Source organism: Athene cunicularia, assembly GCF_003259725.1.
Source record: "Athene cunicularia isolate RWA chromosome 1 unlocalized genomic scaffold, athCun1 chr1_part1, whole genome shotgun sequence".
Lineage (NCBI taxonomy): Eukaryota > Metazoa > Chordata > Aves > Strigiformes > Strigidae > Athene > Athene cunicularia.
Window position 1 is genome coordinate 20429372 of NW_020799091.1, and position 23026 is coordinate 20452397.

General features: G+C 39.8%; 1 protein-coding gene across 3 annotated transcripts in view; it reads left to right on the top strand.

Moving 5' to 3' along the window:
* The first annotated feature begins 1796 nt into the window (after window positions 1-1796).
* The window catches only part of CDK8 (cyclin dependent kinase 8), a 50713-nt gene continuing 29483 nt past the window's right edge, over window positions 1797-23026 (top strand). For 2 of the 3 annotated variants that reach the window (XM_026850925.1, XM_026850930.1), the window contains exons 1-3: window positions 1797-1910; window positions 6383-6493; window positions 9575-9715. In XM_026850925.1, coding sequence (XP_026706726.1) covers window positions 1884-1910; window positions 6383-6493; window positions 9575-9715 — 279 coding nt within the window. In that variant the 5' untranslated portion in view covers window positions 1797-1883. Of the gene's footprint in view, window positions 1911-6382; window positions 6494-9574; window positions 9716-23026 lie in introns of those variants that run through there. The other variant, XM_026850936.1, reaches the window with a different exon arrangement.

Sequence of the window (23026 nt, forward strand, 5' to 3'; positions counted from 1 at the left end):
CAAAAACCAGCACACATGATAAACTGAGCACACAGATGCACAAACAGTAATAGCTGCTATCAGTGACAGTAACAAAGACCAGAATTCTTAAAACGTTGGTGATGGGCCACAAAAGGAACCTGTCAGGTGTGTCCTTGAAGAGAGTCGAGTAGGGCTTTGTAAACGGTGAGAAAGAAGTAAAGCAGATTGCTATGGATCTTAGAAGATAAAGGTTTTATTAGGTATTTCAGAGGACTGCAAGGATTCTGTAAGGATGTTTAGAGGAAGGATAAAAGGCAGGAAGGGGAGAGATCAGGGTGGACTGGGGAAGAAGCAGCATGAAAAAATGGAGAGGGAATAAAGGGCAGATTTCATGTAAGCAGGCTACTGGGCAGTGGTGCTTGTCAGGCCAAGCTCTGTCTGTGGTCACCACAGTGTCCTGTGCCTGTTCCTGGCTGTTCTCTGTGAGAGTGTGCACTCTGTTCTGTGTGTGCCTCTGTGACCCACTAGCAAATGTGATGCAGGACTAGGTGGTGAGAACAAGATGAGGTCTGCAGGAGACAGATGCTGGGAATACCACAGGTCTGCAGAAGCTACATACGGGAGAGATGTAGGTCAGATATGAACACTCACACAGCTCTCCCTGGTAGCTTGTGTGTGTGACCTGCTAGTGAACTTTAAACATGCAGAACCAGCAAGCAGGAGGAGGCTGAAATCTGAAGAGACCTGACATCAGAGCTGGAACCTGGATGAAAAGGCACAGCGTCTGGGCTTGGATTCTGAGCAGACGTAAGGTCTGCACTGGAGTCAGATGGATATGCGAATACGTGTCTGTGTATACAGACTTTAAGCCTGATTAGCCAGAGTGGAGAAACAGGATCCAGGCCAGTTGTGGTGTTCAAGTTTCATGTAAGTGCAGTTGGTGCTTATGTGAGTGCTTGCAAAGAAGATACTGTTGTCCTGCCTCTGTTGATACCTGCATGGCTGGTCATGTCTGTATTGTGTGTGTGCTGTGGGAAGTGCATGCTCAGTTACTTGTACCTTGCTACTGGCTGGATTTGAAAACAGGGAAGGGCAGGAGCCCGTCACCTAGCAGACTAAGAAGAATGCTGTGAATCTCAAACTCTGCAGGATTGACTACCCCTAACAAAGGAGAATTATGTTTATGTTGCCTTGCTATATAGACAGGGAACCCTTCTGCTGCATCACTCAAAGCTTCTCATCTTTGTGTCATGTTATGAACCAGCTTTGGTGATGGATTATCTATGTGTCCTTCAAGGTGAATCACATTTGATGTGAAGAGGTTGAGTTTTTAAAAGTGAATGATAGCTGCTACCTGGGGAATAAGGAGTAGGATGGACTTAAAATGGGACAGGAAGGGATGAAGGGGAAAATTACATTATTTTCTAGATCTCTAGTATCTGCCTCTTCTATTGAGGAATAGTCTTGTTGTGTCTGGTACAGTTGTGTCATCAGGCCACAGGAAATCTGATAAAATTTTTGTATGGACACATAGTTGCTGAACGGTCATGCAGTCTTCTGGGTACAGTCAATTAATTAAAATAAAATAGCATAAATCTAAGCTGTCAATTTATACGATTTCAACAAAAAGTCCTTTGCTATAAGGATTGGCACAATGTATCCTTAAACCCTATAAACTCATTTGCTATTAAGAGACTGACTCCCACCAATAGTCATTGATGCCACACTGGGTCTGCCTGGGATACAGTTAATCTTCTCCATAGCAGCCTATATGGTGCAGTGGTTTGAATTTGCAATTAAAGCAGTGTTGATAACCCAACAGTGTTTTGGCTATTGCTGAGTGATGGTTGCACAGTGTACTGGATTTTTCTCCCACTCTGCCCCTCCTCCCTTCGTGGAGGTAGACTTTGTTTGGAGATTGGATGGGCATGGGTCTGCTTGGGGAAGTGGTGAGTAATTGTCTTTGCATTGCTTCTGTTGTTTGGGTTTTGTTTTGGTTTTAAATTCCTATTTCCTTCACTTATTAAACTGTCTTATCCTCACCCACAAATTGGCTTGCCTTATTTTGCTCTTCTCACATCTGACTGAGGGGGATGAGCAAGTGTCTGTGAGGGGCTTAGCCGCTGGCTGGAGTCAACCTGCCATTTACAGAATTCCATACTTCTTGCAGATCCTGCCTTAAAATTTCTCTATGCAGTGCTTTTACAAATCTCTTGCATCTCCTCAAGCTTTTGGGCTATAGGTCCTCTTGCTCAAGGAATGGTCAGTGAGTAGGGATGGGAGTCTACCTCAAATGAAATAGAAGAGAAGGAAACAAACATATGCAGATACCCACTCCCATTTACTATCCAGTAGCAGCTAAAATGTTATCACGTGTGACAAAGGTATTAATAGAAAGGAATTAGGTTTTTTGTTTCTTTTATTATGTAGCAGAAAAATATATTTTACTGAAAATAGATTCAATCTCAGAAATAAAATGTTTGGTTTCTATTCTACATTCAAATAGTAGTTCAGATTACCCTTGGATTTTAAAAAAACCTAGCCATTCCTTTTATTAAAGATGTGATAATTTCTGGCAGACTGAGCTGGCAAGAATTCATCTAGTCTTGGGTAGCCATGCTTGACAATAGCTTGCTTAGATAAAATTTTTGTTTCTTAGCAATTGTGTGAGTACAGTCTAACTGTAACATGACCAGTACAGCTCAAATAGACTGATGTTGTCTGCATCAGTTTTAGTGCTATATCTTGGCTCTGTTTTCCTTTTGGTGGTGGTTAAAGCCATAGTTTCTAAAGCAGCTGAGCTGGCTTCGTGCCTTACTACTGCTGAAAGTCGTTCTTGCTCCTAGCTGTGTCCTTTCGCTAGTGCTCGTTCTGCTGTTAGTGCCGCAAGTCATTTCAGCTGAGGAACTCAGCAGAAAATTACTGCCTTCATGTGTCTGGGTTAGTTTTCTATTGAACCGTGAGCTGTTTTGTGGATGGCTTCTGTGAGTGCTGTAACTGGTGTAATACATGTGGGAGGGAGTTGGACCTTCTTCTGTAGGTGGTGGTGACCTTGTAGATCAGCTGACTCCGTCTTACAAACCACATCTTCATTTAGGTGACTACACTGACAAGGCTCTAAATGAGTCATCCCATTCAGCTTTTGAATGACTGCGACCAAAATGCAGGATTTTCAGATAATTGGAATTCAGGAGAAAATTGGATAACCCAAATGGGTCTACCAAAGATTACAGCCAACGGGAAACAGTGAATGCCACAGCTGGCTGTTTGCAGAGGTGTCTTGATCCTGGATAATAGTGAGGTTTACATAGACTTCAACTTCTATGTAAAGCCTATGGGCAAAACACCAGCCCATCTGAAGTGCACGTATACCAGTGCACACAGCATGGGTAACAAACAGGAGGAGCTTGAAGACATGATGCAACAGGAAAATTATGACGATGTGGCTATTACAGAAACATGGTGGGATGTCTCCCATCACTGGAGTGCGCCAATTGATGTCAACAAGCTCTTTAGAAGGGATAGACAAGGAAGGAGAGGCGGTGGGGTGCTGCTGTATGTCAGAGACTGTTATGATTGCTTTGAGTGCAAGTGTAGTGAAGACAGGGTGGAATGTCTTTGCATTAGAATCAAGGGGAAGGGCAACAGGGCAGATGTTATAGTGGGAGTCTACTGTAAGCCACCCACCCAGGACAGAGAGGTGGATGACATATTCTGTAGGCATTGAGGTGAAATCTCATGATCGCTTGCCCTTGTTCTTGTGGGAGACTTTAACTTCCCAGACATCTGCTGGAAATACAACACAGCAGAGCGGGACCAGTCCCGGAGATTCCTGGAACGTGTGTCAGGTAACTTCCTGACACAGCTGATGAGTGAACCGACCAGAGAAGGTGCCCTGCTGGATCTCCTGTTTTTGAACAGAGAAGGACTGGTGGATGATATGGTGGTTGGAGGCCAACCAGGGCACAGTGATCATGAAATAATTCACTGTTCTTAGGGAAGCCAGGAGAGGGGGCAGCAGAACTGCCATCCTGGACTTCCAAAGGGCTGCCTTTGTCTTGTGTGGGCACCTCCTTGACAGAATCCCTTGGGAGATGGTCCTGAAGGGTATAGGGGTCCAGGAAGGCTGGGCCTTCTTTAAGAAGGAAGTGTTAATGGCTCAGGTGGTCCCCAGGTGCTGTAAGAGAAGCCGGAGACAGAGAAGGCCACCCTGGCTGAACAGGGAGCTTTGGCTGCAACTCGGGGAGAAAAGGAGAGTTTACAGCTCTTGGAAGAAGGGGCTAGCCACACACAGTGATTACAGAGATGCTGTGAGTCTATGCAGGGCAGAAATCAGGAGGTCTAAAGCCCAGCTGGAAATTAATCTGGCTTCAGCAATCAAGGACAACAAGAAATATTTCTGTATGTACGTGAGCAGCAAAAGAAGACCAGGGAGAGTCTCCATCCCCTGCCTGATGCAGGAGGAAACATGGTAACAAGTGATGAGGAGAAGGCTGAGGTGCTTAATGCCTTCTTTGCCTCAATCTTTAATAGCAAGACTAGTTGTATTGATGAAATCCAGCCTCCACAGCCAGAAGACAGAGACTGGGAGAAGGACCCCCGCGCAATCCAGGAGGAGACAGTCAGTGACCTACTGCATCACACAGACACACACAAGTCTATGGGACCGGATGGGATACACCCAAGAGTGCTGAAGGAGCTGGCTGGGGTGCTTGCCAAGCTGCTTTCCGTCATTTACCAGCAGTCCTGGCTGACCAGGGAGGTCCCGACTGATTGGAAATTGGCCAGTGTGATACTTATATATAAGAAGGGACGGAAGGGTGATCTGGTAAATTACAGGCCTGTCAGCTTGACTTCGGTGCCCGGGAAACTGATGGAGCAGCTTGTCCTGAGTGCCATCACACAATACATGAGGGACAACCAGATGCTCAGGCCCAGTCAGCATGGGTTTATGAAAGGCAGGTCCTGCCTGACAAACCTGATCTCCTTCTACGACAAGCCGACCTGCTTATTGGATGAGGGAAAGGCTGTGGATGTTGCCTACCTTGATTTAGCAAGGCCTTTGACACTGTTTCCCACAGCATTCTCCTGGCAAAAACGGCTGCTTGTGGCTTGGATGGGCACATGCTTTGCTGGGTAAAAAAATGGTTGGGTGGCTGGGCCCAAAGAGTTGTGGTGAAGGGAGTTAAATCCAGTTGGCTGCAGGTCACGAGTGGTGTCCCCCAGGGGACATGTTTAACATCTTTATTGATGATTTAGACGAGGGGATCGAGTGCACCCTCAGTAAGTTCGCAGATGACACCACGTTGAGTGGGAGTGTTGATCTGCTCGAGGGTAGGGAGGCTCTGCAGAGAGACCTGGACAGGCTGGAGCCATGGGCTGAGGCCAACTGCAGGAGTTTCCATAAGGCCAAATGCCGGGGGCTGCCCTTGGGCCACAACAACCCCCAGCAGCACTACAGGCTTGGGGAGGAGTGGCTGGAGAGCTGCCAGTCAGAGAGGGACCTGGGGGTGTTGATTGACAGCCGGCTGAACAGGAGCCAGCAGTGTGCCCAGGGGGCCAAGAAGGCCAATGGCATCCTGGCTTGTGTCAGCACTAGCGTGGCCAGCAGGGACAGGGAAGGGATCTGACCCCTGTACTCGGCACTGGTGAGGCTGCACCTCGATTCCTGTGTTCAGTTTTGGGCCCCTCACTCCAAAAAGGACATTGAATGACTCGAGCGTGTCCAGAGAAGGGCAACGCAGCTGGTGCAGGGTCTGGAGCACAGGTCATACGAGGAGCGGAGCGGCTGAGGGAACTGGGGGTGTTTAGTCTGAAGAAGAGGAGGCTGAGGGGAGACCTCATCGCCCTCTACAGCTCCCTGAAAGGAGGGTGCAGAGAGCTGGGGATGAGTCTCTTTAACCAAGTAGTAAGTGATAGGACAAGAGGGAATGGCCTCAAGTTGCCCCAGGGAAGATTTAGACTGGATATTAGGAAGCATTTCTTTCCAGAAGGGGTTGTTAGGCGTTGGAATGGGCTGCCCAGGGAGGTGGTGGAGTCCCCATCCCTGGAGGTGTTTAAGAGTCGGGTTGACATAGCGCTGAGGGATCTGGGGTAGTTGGGAACTGTCAGTGTTGGGTTAATGGTTGAACTGGATGATCTTCAAGACCTTTTCAAGGTCTAGACAATTCTGTGATTCTAGGAAATTAATAGGAAGTGAATGCCCTAAGGGCCTTATGACCTGCTTTCAGCTTTGGTTTCAAACTAATGACTGGTTCTTTCATTTTAAAAAATGTGCTGTTTTCTGTGACTTGCAGATTTCAACTTTTATTGTTTTCATTGTAGAGTATGTAGCAAAGACTATTAAAATATTAATATTTCCAGCCCTTTCACAGCTCTGGATGTGTGGATATAACTGTTGTGGACTTTCTTTATTTTGCAGTTGCTGCGGGAGCTCAAGCATCCAAATGTTATTTCTCTGCAAAAGGTGTTTCTTTCTCATGCTGACAGGAAAGTGTGGCTTCTCTTTGACTACGCTGAGCATGACCTCTGGGTAAGGTGAATTGTTTGTAGGTACCAGGCTTAGAGTTTTAGAACTCTAGGTGCAGAAAAGGGACAAGGTCAGGGATTTAAAAACTGTATAGCCTCTTACTCCATGTTTGTTGGAAGCATTTTCAGTACTAAAGGAAAAGCAATGGAAAATGTTGGGTAAGCACACTACACAGTTAATCTGTGACCTGTTTAAGAAGATAAAAATCTGCATTCAGCTCTCACTAGCTAGAAACCTAGTTAAATAAATGTAGATATAACCCTCCATTATATCTGAAGTAGGGTGCAGGAAAATGTAACTGATTATGCAGGTGGTTTCCCTTTGAAAAATGAGAAACATAATGGCTGAATGGAAGAGTTTGGAGTTTTAGGTACATTGAGTGTCATCCATGAATACATGAAGTGAGAGTAATGTCACTGTAATATAATTGAAATTTAATTCATGTGTTTCAGTGTGAAGAGATTTTTACTCAGTTCATCTGCTGAGATTTCGTGTATTTGGGAGGAAGGATGTTTATTCCTAATTTAGGAATAGTTTTAGAATATAAGCATGTTGGAGGCGATGTAAATTTGTTATTATATACCCTTTTCCTCTGTTAATATTTGTAAACTTAAGATCCATTTGGAATACTCAAAACTAAAGTATCATTATAAAGAATCCAAAATACCATTCAACCTTTCCCTGAAAAAGGTATGTGTGTGCCTTGACTTAAATGTGACATATGTTTTGAGCATTGCTTTCAATGGAACAGAGATTGTAATACTAATCTTAAAAGTTACTAAGCAGATTCAGATCAAAGGGTACGACAGAGGCAATTTGGAATAAGATGGAAATTTTGATGTATGCGTTCATGTAAGAATTGCTCAGTATGAATCATCAGTTAGTTTTTCCTCACATGCAGTTTAGGCAGACAGCACAAACCAAAGTAAAACTATTTTCTTTTGAAAATGCTGTTCCTTATAGTTGGGAATAGTTCAGCAGTATTTGCCTAGTAACTAGTTTCTTCAACTAAGCTGAATTTAAGATATTTTCTCCCCATTAAATGTCTTGGAAGTTCTGATACTTGGTGTTGAGAATTTGTTACCAAAATAAAATTAAAGGAAAAAAAATCACTGAATAGCTGAAATGCTGAGACATTCTAAATGCTGATGTACAAAAAACAAAACGAAAAAGACGTGAGGAAATGGAGTACAGGGTGTTTTTTTTGATGTGAGAAAAGACTAAGCACATTCTTTTTCACTTCTGCCCCATATTTATGATATGCTAAGCTACAGAAGCTTAGGAATGCTTGAGTTTTTTGAGGTTTTCGGTTTCAAAATGTGCTGCAAGGCTTTGTATTTGTTTGGATGATTGTGACTAGTAGTGACCTGTCCTTGTTTGTATTTATACGTTTCTGCATTGCTTCATACTTAAGCAGAATCACTGCAGAAGCACTTCTGTTAATGAAACACTGGCTTGTATATAAGTAACTTAGGAATGACCCTCAATTTTGAGCTACATGTTTACATGCACATGCCCATATAAACTTCAGAACTCCTCAGCCATACCAGCTCCTGGTTGTTCACTGTAGTGACGGCTGGCCCCACAGAGCCAGCTATGGACCAAGTCCTCCAGCGCTGAGCATACCTAGCACAGCAGGTCTCAAACAAGGCTGGGAAAAGGGCACAGACTGCATTAGAGAAGGAACAAAAAAGGCCACGAGAGTCATCTGTATTTTGATCTGTCTCTGAAGATTTACTTCTCTCTGGCTGCTGCATGAAAAATAACAATTGCTTTGGAAGCAAAGCAACTGTGGAAGTGGGAGGCGAGAGGAGGCGAAACTTGTTGCTCAGGCTGAGGGATGTTTGTGCATGTAGTTCTTGACTGACTGGGAAGGGACTGTTAGCTTTCATCAGCGTTTGTCTCTTGTGTGCAGCTCCATTTTTACTTCTGGCAGGGCAGGGATGTGCCTTTTCCTCTCAGGAAAGCCAAGCTCGACCCCTGAAGCAGGCTATATGGAGATGGGCTGCAGCAAGAGAAGAAACGCAATTTCCCAAAAGGGTTTGAGTAGTTGGGTACCTAATTGGCACCTGGAAAGGTCAGGAGCATAGGAAGAACACATCTTAGAAGTTTGGTGCCAGGTTTTGAATGGACAAGATCAGGGCTGTTTCAGTGATCACACAAATGCAAGCCATTACAGAAAATAAGTGTGAATGTATGGAAAAGGTTGTTCCAGAAATCACCTCTCTCAAAAGGAAGCAAACATAGAAATGGTTGCCATGACCATGGCACACCTTATGCTATTGAAGTTAATGGCACCTGGGACTCGAGTGCATATCCTTTTGGAGTCCTCACTGTTGCTAGATGTCATTGCCTGTGTATACACATATAATGAAAGGTTTTTTCTGTGTCTGACTCTCTTATGGACAGATTTATAGCTTTGCTCTGTCAACAGCTTCTGTTCTGAGAGGACTGTGCTTTAAGGGTATAGTAAATACAGAAGGAATAAATCTGGGCTTCTGATTTAAATGTTTAAAACTCCCAATACAGTTTGCAAGAATTTCTGTCTGGCATTAGGTATTGAATAGTCCAGTGTCGTCATTACTGTAGGAGAAAACCTGTCTACTGTAGGAGAAAACTCCTTATATACAGTTAGGTAATGCACTTTTAATGATGTGCTGTTATACACAAGATATCAGTTCTGTCTTAAAAAAATGAACCCCCAAACAAAAATACCCCTAAAACCTCCAAGATCAGTGAATTGCAAGGGAATTTGCTGAGGAAATTGCGTTGGTTTTGTATTTCTCATCCCGCTGTGAGAGGCTAAGCAAGTGGCTGTGTGGAGCTTATCTGCCTGCCAGGGTTAAGCCACAGCAACAACCGATTTTATTTTTGAGAGATTTCCTTGGAAAGTGTTCACTTTACCTCATATAGTATTAATTTTCTAGTACTTAAGATACATGTTTCTAGTTTTGAATATGAATTATGAAAGGTTGAAAAAAACCTAAGAAGTCTGTGTAAGAAATTGCTGGCAATCTTTTTGTGTAATGCTGTACATCAAAATATTAACAGTTTTTTATTTTGATTTCTTTTTCCCCTTTGCAGCATATAATCAAGTTTCACAGGGCTTCTAAAGCAAACAAGAAACCAGTTCAGTTACCTCGGGGAATGGTGAAGTCACTGTTATATCAGATCCTAGATGGTATTCACTACCTGCATGCTAACTGGGTGTTACACAGGGATTTGGTAAGTGGATCTGCAATGGGTTTTAGCACTGGGATGATGATTGAGGGCAAGGATTGTTTTTATAAAAAAACACTGGGAAACAAAAACCTTTGTGCTAAGGGCATGTACTAATAAATATATATTTTTGTACTGCAGTCAGCTTTGACTAGTAGAGCGACTTTTAAAAGCTGGCTGTGATCTGATATGCTTATGACAGCAAAGTATATCAGATGGCTGTTTTCCTTCTTTTTATTTTTCTAAACTATTTTTAAAAGTGTTCATTTAAATAACAGGCATGTTGAAGTACAGAAAATGCCTCTGGTAGTATCACTGCAGGCAAGATAAATAACTAAATATGGCATGTGTGTAGGTGGGGGAGAGGATGATTGGCTATAAGAACTGCTGAAAAAAAAATACCTAAAATTACCAGATTTACTTACGAAGGTAACTTCTGAAGGCTGTTATCTTCTCCTAATACTTATAATCTGTCAGAAATATAGCCATGCCAACTTCTGAAGACTTCTGCAAATAAACTGTTTATCCAAACTACAGTATAAGCAAAATGTTTTGAACCTGAGTTAGTGTTTCTTAACCAGCAAATTCTGTTAAATGTTTTAAATTGGTGAATCTCACCAATTCTTATATATTTGCATTTGAAATATGCCCATAACTGGCTCGGCTGGTTCTATCTGTTGTCTTAAAATCGGGTAGTTCTCCTGATCCAATTGTCTGTAACTCTGAGTTGTAGAAGTAAATTGAAAAAAAAAATGCTGTCAAAGTATGAAACTGTATATGATGCTTCTAATTACTCGCATTTCATTAGTGTGTGAGAGTATCATTAGTTTGACCTTTCATTCCCATGAGTCAGTATTACCAGTGCTATTCTATGTTTGGTGCAGTAAGTCTGGCTTCCTTATTACTCTTCCAGCGTCACTTTTTGTCTCTGAAATAGCTTTAATAGCGTTTCTGGAAATGTAATCAATGACTAGTTATTTGTTTGCTACTCTCATGCCCAATAAATGCTTTTACAGAGTGCCAGCCTCTGTTTAAATGGATGGGAAAAGATTTATCTTTGATAAATAACATTTTCAGACCTGAAATAAAAGGAAGCTTTGCTTTATTAAAATAATTGTATGGATGTTGTTTCTAATTTACTTCTGGTTTTAGAAATGGAACAAAAGCTTCAGCACTGAGGGAAAACGTCAAAAAGATTGTGGTGACTTTGTCATGACTTGTAAAATAGTGGAGCAAAACATAATGTAGAAATTTATAGTGCATGTTAGTACTTAGACACACGTTGTTTTAAACCAGAATGTAATATCTTTCTTTAACTTTCTGTCTGCAGTAGTGCTCTTCTGTATGTTTTTGAGGCATACAGAAAACAAATGACCTGTCATCAAGAATCTATTTTTCTCTGATGTCTTATTTTCTGTAGTTTCAGAAAATTTATGAATTTAAGCATAATTGAGTTTAAAAAGAAAACCATGCATGTTGTTAACTGGATGGCTCAGGAGATTGGTAATTTATTACAGAGCCTTTCACATCTAGGTCTGTAGCTCAAATACAGTTTAAGTTGGCAACTGCAAAAAACTATTACCATCTCATTTTCTGACCTATGTGAAATGAGTTGGTGGTCTCAGTCCAGCATGAAGTTTTCTTCCAGCAGAAAAACCACCATCACAATTGGCTATCTTTTGATAATCTGAGGAACAGACCAAAAGCTTGAGGCAGAGACTAAGAGGTCTTCCCACTGGAACCTTGTCAACCTGTGTTGGTGAGAATCCTAAAAAAGCTCTGCAGGGGCTGCTTGTGCTGCCTTGTCTATGGAAACCTTTGGGCTTGTTGTTTTGAAACCGTTCCGTTTGAGCTGAATTTAGAATTTAGCTGAATTTACGTGTTTCATGTAGGAGAACAGACAGAATTGTATCTGTCAGATACTTTCTTCCTTTTATCAGGGTCCCTGGAAACAGCCTAAATAACAGAAGGGATTCTACCTAGTGTTTTGTCTTAGCAAGACAGGGGCATATTGGTGCAAAGTTAGGCTTGCAAGCTGGGACTTCAACAGGACGTATATTCTGGTCCAGAGCAAAATAACTGATGTTAATGCTTGTTCTTAGATGTAGTTTCTATTCCAGATACCTGTAATATTACCCTTCAGGAATATCAATGTTAAATCATCAATTTTAACTCCTAATTGGATGGCTGGACAGATATATTATATTTCTCCTACTCTGCCTTTAAACTCATAGGTGTTGCTGTAGTTTCTAAATATTTTTTGTTTCTCTAGATTCAGATGTGTATGGATAAACACACAGAGTTGCTTGCTTTCATTTCATATATTAGCTGTTACAAGAGTGATGGTGCTTGGGGGTGATAGGAAGCTAAAGAATATAGTACTCTGACAGAAAAATCTGTTTTTTGCTACATCTCTCAATAGGATAAGGATTTTTTTAAGAGTAAGAAAGCTGTCTTGGGAAAATAATTATCTTCCATCTAAGTACAATTTTCTGGTTTGGGTTTTTTTTTTAAGATTTTTTAATTAAGTTATTTTTTAGGTGAGTAATGTTTTGGAGTTTTTGAGATCTTGAGTTCTGTAATCAGAAACAAAATACAGCATACAGTAACTCATTTCTTGCTAGTATCCACAAAGCAGACAGTAAAACTTAATGGATATTAAAATCACATAAACCTAGACTGAAGTTGTCTTTCATAATGGTGGGATTGAGGAATCTTAATTCTGTAAGATTTGTATAAAGGGAGTACATTCTGTATGAAATAGTAACAACTGTAGGAAGACAGTAATTGTCTATTGTGTTATTTCTAGTTATGGTTTGTCTTTTACAAAGAAAATGCATTCAAATCTCAGCAATAACTTAACTATTTAGTTAATTCTCTGCTGGTTTTTTCCTTTCACTGGGTACATGAAAGACAATTCACTATTTCCATCAGAGCAAGGGTAATGTTGATTATATTTGTTATCTTTGAATACTGCTGTGCTTGAGTAGTTAGCTTTTCCATAAATCTTTGAAACATGCCAGTAAAATTTTTCAACAAATAAATGTCAGTCTTTTTAAAACTTCTTATTTGACTTGCATATTTTTCAGCTTTTTTTAATATCATGACTGAGAGCAATTGAAAGCAGATTGTTTATTCATGCTCTGACTGTAGCAGGAAGGAAATAAGAACACTTCATGTAATTACCACAAAATGCATCAATTACAATTTTAATAATATTTTGAATTTAGTTATCAAGCATGCTTGAAACATACAGTATTTTGCTGCCTTCTTTTCCTAGTATTTTTTCTACTTTGATATGCAGCTATTGGACTTCATCCTTTACTCAAAGTTCCTATTCCACACTAAAAATAAGCATAAGCAGAGGACTGGCCATAGATGTGTTTTCATCAATCTGCAGCCTCAACAGCAAGAGAAAAGGAAAGATGGACTTTGCAGCACACTTGGAAGATTTCAAGTAATGGGATTAAAATAGAGGTCCCTTAGCATGGTACAGCAACTTCTATGCAATGCCTGTTAGCATTTAGAAGTGCATCATTAGTATCAGTTTGCAGGATCCTCTGTCAGCTAAGTGATTTGGTAACATCACCCCTCCACAGGTTTTGTGTGGTGACAGTAAGACTAGTCTGCAATTTAAATTAAAAATAAATTTTGCACTGAAACTATTTGAAGTGCTTATGTGGTGCAGCAATGCTTACAAACATACCACCACCCCATAAAAAAAAACCAAAACACAACAAAAACAAAACCCAAAAAAACCCCACCCCCAAACAAAACAAAACAACAAAAAAAGAGGAAATCTCAACAGCTCTTCCTTGTAGTACTGCAAGTTGAGACACTGTGATGAAACATTTTTTGTTCCCAAATTTTCAGACTAAATTCCCTGGCCTGTCTCTTTGTGCGGGGTGTGAGTGAGTGCTAAACAGATGAATTGCATTTGGCAAGCCAGGTATGGAAGTGGGTAACACAGTGCTGGGCTCCTGCTTCCCATTTCTCTCCTCCTATCTCTTGCCGAAGAAATTACAGTCTCATAGCCTTTTTCAATAACATCCATGTCCTAGTTAGTCTGGGATTGTGTTGCTGTGGATGTGACTGATTGCAAATTAGCGCTAGCACAGGATACCGCAGCCTAATGTGTTTCTAGTGTGCAGCTCAGCTAAACTGCTGCTGTGGGATGAACACTTGTTTTAATAAGCTTTCAGGTGGACAAGCTTTAATACAGTTGGAATGCTGCTTCCTGGGACCTGGACTCTTCCCAAGGATACCTGCTGCTATGTTTGGGATTAGTTGGAACATTAAAGTTGCTCTTCTAACAATAAATGAGGAGTAACCACTGTCAGGGTGTTTTTTTGTTGACAACATCTTAGTCACTTTCCAGGCTCTGGCTGTGAATCACTTAAGTTAACTATATGGAACTTTTACCCTGGTAATTTACCATTTTCCATATTAGTGCTCTTAAATCAAAAAATGTATGCCTTGCCAATACTCAAGAATTACTTCAGAAATACAGAAATGCCCTTTGATCCTGCTCTAGTGTTGACAAAACTGTGGTCATTTGAAGGAATGAATGTAAATGCTTAAATGGTAGGAAAAGCTGTGCATAATACTAGAAAAGTTAGCAGCTTTAAAAAGCAGGGTGCCCTTCTACACTGTTTAAGGATATGAACAGATAATAGGCATTATTTCCTAAAAAATACTGACATGACTTACTGGTCATTTGCTTTCAAAGGAGAAAAAAAACCTCAGTCCAAACCCAGTCACTGTTTTGGTTGTCAGCAGCTGCAGTTGCATTTCCCAAGATTTTTGTTTCCAAGGCATTTTTCATTATGTAAGTGCGTGATTTCATGAGATCACAAAAGAACAGTGTGTCCGGCAGAACCTTGTTTTCTTGCATAGGCTGTTATGACATGCTTTCCTGTGAATTGTAATTTACTATAATTCTAAATATTCTATAGTTAAAATAACATTATGTATTGTTTCTTAATGCTCCTGTTTACAGGGAACATGGCTACTCCCTTGCCTGCCTTTCTCAGCATTTTCTTTGTCTTGAAAGTTTAATTTAAACTAGTATCTAATCAAAGTGCAGAAATGATCAGAAGAGACCGCAAAACTTAGTATTTGTTGCTCATGCCAGTGACTTTTCAAAAAAAAAAAAACAACCCAAAATAACCCAGAAAAGCAACCAGAAAAATCCAGAGAAACTTTCCTGTTTTTCAAAGAACTGCTGTGAAAATGAGAATTCATTTGGCTTGCTTTCTTCTCAGTAATTGTTGTTGGCAGTGGCCTGTTAGGTCAAGCTCTTGATTGAGTAATGTCTGTCAACTTTGTACAAATGCAGATTTGAAGCTAGAAATACAGAGTGTATTGCTGCAGTACTACCAGCTTTCCAATCAGAAATGTAGAAGGCATACTGCTTAGAGATCTCTGAATTCACTGTAGAGAAGCCTATAGAGATATATAAAATCGTGTGATTCATATAAGCAAATCATTATGAGGCCACTCTCTCCCTCTCTTTAAAAGGTCATAGCAATCAGGGGAGGTTCCTGAGGGGAAAAAAGCAAATGTCACTCCAATCTTCAGGAAGGGCAAGAAGGTGGATCAGGGAAATTACATGCCAGTCACTCTTGCCTTGATCACTTTGAAGATGATGGATCAAATTCTCCTGGAAGCCATTTTCATACATTTGAAATACATGAAGGTGATTTGGAGTAGTCAGCATGGATTTATGAAGGGGAAATCATGCTTAGCCAACCTGAAAGCCTTCAATGACTAGCTTGATGGATGGGGGAAGAGCAGTGGATGTTCCTACTTTAGTAAGGCTTTCAACACTGCATCCCATAACATCCTTGTAGACGAAGTGATGAAGTACAGACTAGGTGAGTACACGGCGAAGTGAGGTGGACCAAACACTGACTGAGTTGATGGGCTCCAAGTATTGTGATCAGTGCCACAGAGTTGGGCTGGACAGTCACTAGTGCAGTGTCCCAAGGGGTGATATTGGTTCAGTGCTGTTTAACATCATCATTAGTAACCTGGACTGTGGGACAGAGCACACCTTCAGTGAATTGGCAGATGATTTCCAGAGATGCCTTCCAACTTCAGTCATTCTGTGAATGTTTTATATCTTCATCATTTGATCTGTCTTGAAAAATTCAGTTACTGTTTCTATAAATTCTAAAATCCAGCTCATAACAAGTCAATAGAAGAGAAGCTGGAGGGGGGTGGGGGATGTGCAGGTATGAGTAAGAAGAATCTGAAAGATCAAATAGCTCTTGTGGAATAAGGAATGATATGAAGAAAGCAGTGAATACAAAGCCTTTGCAGTGAAGGAAGACATTTTTGCAATGAATCTTGGCTGCAGCATGATGAGAGGGAGGACATGGTGCCATTTTCTTTTCATGAGGAAAAAAAATTATGTATACCTCAAAGTTTTTTTTGAAAGTTGTGTGGTCATAAAATGAAAGCTATATTGTAAGCAGCATTGGGTATTAAATGCTTCTGTGACCACATCTCTAGAAAGAGATACCCGAGTCTTGAGAGATTAAAAAACTTGTCAGTTCTACAAGATTAAACTGTATGGATATTTGTATTTTTAAACCTTCATTTGGTTAGTCCTGCATCTCTTATTCTTAGCTGCATTACTATTTCTGTTGTGCTAAAGCACTGAAATCAAATGGAAAAGATAAACCATAATATCGTATTCAGTCTACTACTTCTCCAGTTGTAGTTGGGTCTTCATCTCAAGACTTCCCAGTGATTTTGTAAATTGGCCATATTTAAAGATATTGAACAGATTTTTTTAATTAATAGGCCACTCCCATTCAAGCAATCCTTGAATATTAATATAATCTTTTATAGCTTTTTACAGGTTGATCATCTTTAATCGCAGGTCTTATAAGCAAGTGCAAGGTCATTTAACAAGTTTTAAGTAAGGATTGTATAAGGATATAGTAAAACTCCAGGATCTGTGATAACAAATGAAATCTAGAGAGACACCTGAACGTAATTTTTATCGAAGCAAGCAGTGTTTAGCAATAATGGGAAACCAATCCTAAAAGTTCTTGATAATCTTTTATCATATAATACTGTTACATTCCTCTTTATATTAAGATGGAGGTGCTGAGTAGGGAACGTTTGGTAGATGGTTTGCAAGTAACTTACAAGTAGGAAGCTTGTTTGTAAACTTGCTTCAAATGAAAACAGAGGTGCAAGGAAGGATCAGAAATCTCACTATTTCAAGAACATTTTACAAATCCATCTCTCTTAGACCAATGCTTTTATTCAGAGCCCCATTTACTTGCTTGTCAAGTCCAACCTTATCTGAGTATCATAAAGATGAGAAAATTTTTTTAGCCTTTCATTATCTGCTGCAGGTGTTTCCAAAAGGTCTGACTATCAGTTTGTCTGGTGTACTGTGTTTTGCTTCTTAGAACCTGAACGTGGTTTATCAGTAACTTTCTTCTTCGCTCAGTATTTCTTTTCCATAAGTAATTCTCAAAATAATTAATCCTCTGCAGTGATAAAGGCCAAGTCCCATGACCTTGTCTTTTACAACCGGCAGTGATACTGGCAACGCTTTTTTTTCTCTGTTCATGAACATATCTTGTTTTGAAACCTTAGTAAACACAATCTTTGTCCAAAATTTAAAAGAAGGTCAAGGTGGAACAATGTATGTATTATTAGAAGAGCTTTGCTAATTTACCTAACCAATAATGTGACCAAACCTAGGCAGACTTGCTCTTAGACTGTTATTGCCTAGAAGAAATGTAGATAAGTTTCTGAATTTGGAGTTCCATAGGCAGTGAAGGCTTCTGCATCAAAGAAGTATGAGGTACAAAAAAGAAATTGAAAAAATAGGGCTGCTTATTTAACCACCAGATGCCCTAGGGACAAATGAGTATGACACAGATGAGTATTTGGAGACAGGAAATTACATTACATGATTATTGATATTTTAGTGAGATATTTAGTGAGAACTGTCAGACATGAGAAGCAATGGAAACAATTTTTTTTCCTGACATTTCTATGTCAGTGTAAAAAATCATTTTTAAACTGTGATCTCAGACCAGTTAACAGTGAAAAACTGTTGCTAAAGGGGAACTGCAAATTTTAGGCTGAAAGTAACTTGTAGTTTTTTCGTCATATGGACATAAATGCTGTTGTGAAGACTACTGCTTTTGTTTTTCTTTCCCCTCCTTCTCCTAGACCCCTTCAGTGCTAGACGGAATGATTTGGGACTGATCTTTATAACAATTTACATCTTTACCTTACAGGGTATCAAATCAAAGCAGGCCTTTGCAGTGACTTTAACCAAGAATTAATGTAATTGTAGTGACTTTTGAGAAGTTTGTCCTTATTTGGTGGAACATATATTTAATAACAGTACCAGAAACATGTGTGTCCACGTATTGCTTACTAACTTCTAAATTGAAAAAGATGGTGCTTTTGACTTTTAGATAGGAGAAATACCATTGCTACTACAGTCTCTAGGAAAAATAGCTGAAAAAATGCAAATGGTGTTATATGTTCCACAAGAAAAAACCTTTATGTTGGTCTACTCATACTGTGTGGTCATAGCCTGGCTGCTTAAGGAGACAAAGCTTACCTGGCTGTTGCTAGTTCCCCCAAGTAACCTTTATATCTGTTACCTCTTTGTTGCTAGTTCCCCCATGTAACCTTTATATCTGTTAGCAAATTTCAGATATATTTGGTGAAAAGATATGGTATCAAACCAGTCATATTCTTTGAAATTACACGAAAAGCAGATGCCAACTAGAGGATGATGTGTGTTCTGAGAGAAATGCATTGAGAGTTACACCAGGGCCATTTCAGTTTGACTTGTCTGCTCTCTAAAGATACTGGTTCACTGATCAGTCACAGTGCATGCTTCTCTCCACTGGCCCTGTATGCTTGGTCATCGGAACAGATAGCAGGTAGGAAAGGAGCTTGAGGATCCTGGATATGGGAAAGAAAGGCATAGGAGGGAGCTGGAATATGTGCAGTGAGAAATGCAAGAGGAGGATCTAGGGCTTAGTTGCTGAGGACTTGAGCTTCAAGAGTTGCAGCCATCAGAGAACACCTTGTCTTGTTACGATACTCCAGACTGAAAGATTCCATGATGAGAAAGAGTGAATTAATACTTGAAATGTGTGAAATATTTTTTAAAATAATAGATATTTGTTGTTTTTCAGTGAAGGCTTTTAACAGAAGATTTCATATCTTTGTTTTCTATTGAAATTATTGAAACCTCACCAAGTGCCCTTTATCCTTTCCCTAAGAGAATAAGCGCTGATCGGACTGTGGTATCTTGATGCCTATAAGATTAAAGTTGCCAAACTTACTAATAACTCCTGTTAACTATAAAGAATGCACAAAAAGTTACTACCTATTTAAAATTGTATTCTATGTATCTCTTCTGCATGATCTCTAAATGTATGGAGAATAGTGATTTCACTGGAGGCAGGAGATATATGTAGCAAAGTAGAAAGCTGAATAATTTTTGTAGGATGAAATGAAACCATTTTTGTAGGAAAATTACATGTCATATAAAAGCATTTAGAAGAATGCATAGGTGTTGCCCAAGTAGCACCAGAAAATGTCAAGGATTTTTGTGATGAAAGTTTTAATAAGAATCTGTCAAATGAAGAAAATAATAGAGTCATGGAATGGTTTGGGTTGGAAGGGACCTTCAAGATCATCTAGTTCCAACCCCCTGCCATGGGCAGGGACACCTTCCACTAGCCCAGGTTGCTCAAAGCCCCGTCCAACCTGGCCTTGAGCACTGCCAGGGAGGGGGCAGCCACAGCTTCTCTGGGCAACCTGTGCCAGTGTCTCGCCACCCTCACAGGAAAGAATTTCTTCCTTATATCTAATCTAAATCTACCCGCTGTCAGTTTAATACTGTTACCCCTTGTCCTGTTGCTACATGCCCTTGTAAAGAGTCACTCTCCATCTTTCCTGTACGCCCCCTTTAGGTACTGGAAGGCTGCTATAAAGTCTCCCCAGAACCTTCTCTTCTCCAGACTGAACAACACCCCAACTCTCTCAGCCTGTATTCATAGGAGAGGTGCTCCAGCCCCCAATCATCTTTGTGGCCTCCTCTGGACCAGCTCCAACAGTTCCATGTCCTTCTTATGTTGGGGGCCCAGAGCTGAACCCAGTGAAGTAAGGGGTTTTTTCTAATATGGAGAAGTGGTTTTGGTAGGATATTATTGATACACATATTGCTTACAAAAGGAATACCACTTAAGTTTCATGTCTGTGTATATAGTGATTTGTTATTTCTGACTATATGAGGAAAATTGGACTGTTAGGAGATTCTGAAAGTTTTACTCAAATACATTACTTGTGAAGTTGTAGGAGGTCCTTATGAAAGCTACCTTCATTGTTTAATTGTCCAGAAGACTTGATGTTTCCTTTAATGGTTCTTTATCAAACAACTTTCAGAAGAAAGTGTTCAGAGATGTGGTGTTTGAAAATCTTTAGTCAGCTACCCAAAACTGTCAGACAGCTGAGGAATCCCATCACTTCATATGTGTGCTGAACTTAGCATTTTTAGTCTGTCGAAAATTTGTTTAGTAGTTGTTACCGCAGCAATCTCAAAGTCCATTTATACTGCCCTTGCAAAAGCTTCAGAAGAGAAAATAAGCTGTTTGCAAAAGGAATGTGGATTAAAACCTGTGTGAACTTCATTCTGTTGTAAAGTACAAAAAAACGGGAGAGAAGGGGAGGAGGAACAGCAACAGGCTGTAGGCGTTGGTATGTACAGAAAGATGGTCAGATGACCACTGTCTTCATAATAAAAATGAAGGTTTAGAAGTCTTCTATATTTCTATTTTTTATTGAAATATTTTAAAATATCCTGCTTTCTTCTGGTTTCAGTAGCTGAGGATTTTTTAATACTGCAAAGGAGATACTTTCCTAGCAAATGTAGTTATTCTTATCATTCTGTCTTGAACTTCTGCACTTTTCAGAAAGCAGGATGCCCCCGTGCAGAAACTAACATTCTTTATGTAAGGAGGGCTCATTCCTTAAGGTGCTGTTTTGTGAAATTTGGGCTTGGTAAAATACTTTTGCTATTCCTTTTTTCAAGCTTAGAAATATTTTGACTTTTTAAAATTCCTGGGTGTTTAAGTGGATTGATAACTGAAGTAGAATTATGTAATGAGAATTATATGGGTGTAATATAAGCAGTATATTGATGAATAGGATTCATATATAGATACCTGATACATAGGTAATTTTTATATCTATATCTGTGTATATATATGAGGATTTTTGAAGTAGTTTTTATCTGTTTTTATCTTTTTAATAGCAGGAGTCCTGCCTGAATTAGGTGAAACTTTGGGGATGCAAATAAATCTGTAGCTTTAATCTTGTTCTTTTGTTACTAGCCTGTTTTTTCATTTGCTGGCTCTCCAAGATGGTCAGATACCCGATTATGGTGCTGGAAAGAGAGTAATGTGAGTAATGTAAGCAATCCTTCAGTGTTTGAAGGCTAGCTCAGTCATCTCAGTGCATTGCCACACAGTAATGATAGGTAAACTGACTGAGTCATATCCAGATATAGAAATACAAATAGAGGTTAAGACTTCTACAGAGGAAAGACATTCTAGAAACTTCAGATCTACTGCCTGTTGTAAAGGTAATGAGCTGTACTAGCCAGACGGAAAAAGTATGAGCATAACTTTTGGTTCTGACATGAGAGGTTTGGAGGACTAGAAACTCTTTGATCACAAATATACCTTTGAAGTAAGATTAGTCAATAAAAACCCTGCAGTAGGATTTAATAAAAATGCTAGAGTATGATTGTAGAAACAAGTAGGTATAGTTTGCAGTTTAGTTTTGGTTTTTTAATACTAAATACCTTACGTTTTTGGTAGAGTTATGACGGTGTAAAATGCTGTGGAACATAGGGATATAAACTGCTCAAAATAGAGGAACTAGCCATAATAATTGTTTTGTCTGCATCCTCCTGTAGAAAGAAAATGCATTGATCTGTATGAATTATCTATACTTATAGAGGAAAAGTTGAAAAGATGAGAAAACAGTCCTTTGATTAATACTAAATCTGAGCTGTTTCAAAGTAGCTGGTGAAAAATTCACCTTATAAACAGGGCAAATTTACCCATATAAAAGTTTTCTCTGTATGGACTCCCAACTTTATCCAGCTCGCTCTGAACATGAGTGACAAAAAACATAATCTTTGGAGCATTGTTTGAAATACTGTTTGTTACGTACACAAAGGTGCTTTAAGAAGTAAGCATGAGCAAAGCCCAGACAACCACTGAAAAGTGCATAGTAATAAATTTCATAGGCTTTTCACCTTTTTTTATTTTTTCTTCACCCTGAACAGAAGGAGTTATTAGTCAATATAAGTGGGATGATATGAAAGTGAAGAGGAGAGTACTATTTAAATGAAAAACGAAAATAAAATAGGGCTGTTAAGGAAGATGGCATGGGCCACCTACCACAGCTGCCTGCACACCAAAGAGTAAATAAGGGCATTTTCTTCCTCTGTGTGAAGGTATTAGAAAGTATGAGATTACAGTACTGCTGCGTGCCTGTCAACCTGTGGAAGCTGCTTCAACAAAGTGAGTGAGCAGAAATGGTACTCGCTGTTTTTGATAACCATTCAAAATCCTCACTTGTGAGGCAGAACTCTAAAATGAAAAAGGAGATGGAATTATATCCGGAATAGTATAGTACCTAAAAAAGAATTTCAGTGCATACTCTCCCCTTGCATATGATCCTGCTCTGGTATGTCTGCAGCACTCAGAGTCATCCTGACGTAGGGACAGAGTAATTGCTTGTGTAGCAAAACCCACAGGAAATATATTTCTGCAAGACTATTTGTTTTAATTTATTGTTTTCTATTACTCTTTCAAATGATGTGTTAATGATATTTGATGTGTTAGACTTTTCTGCTGTAATAATGCTTTTGCCTATGATATCCACCTTTCCTTCCTTGGAGACTTAGTACAGAAAGTCACACCTTGCAGCTTGTCCTGATGTATGTTTTTAGGGAGTGTGAGATTTGGCCTGGAAAACGTAATTAATTTTTTTCTTTCAACTTTAATTCCATTCAACGAAAGTGATAGAAGAGCCTGTGTATTAGGCTGTGTACAGCCTTTATTAAGTTACATTGCCCCAAGTTGGCAGTAACTGAGTGATAGCAATGGAAGAAAATTTTTGGAGTGTGTTCAGAGCATAAAAATGTAATAGTGAGGCCAACAGCTTTCATCATGCTGAAACAGAGATAAAATATGGTGACAGTAACTAGCAGAAGGCCTCCCTGGCATAGATATGGCATCTCTC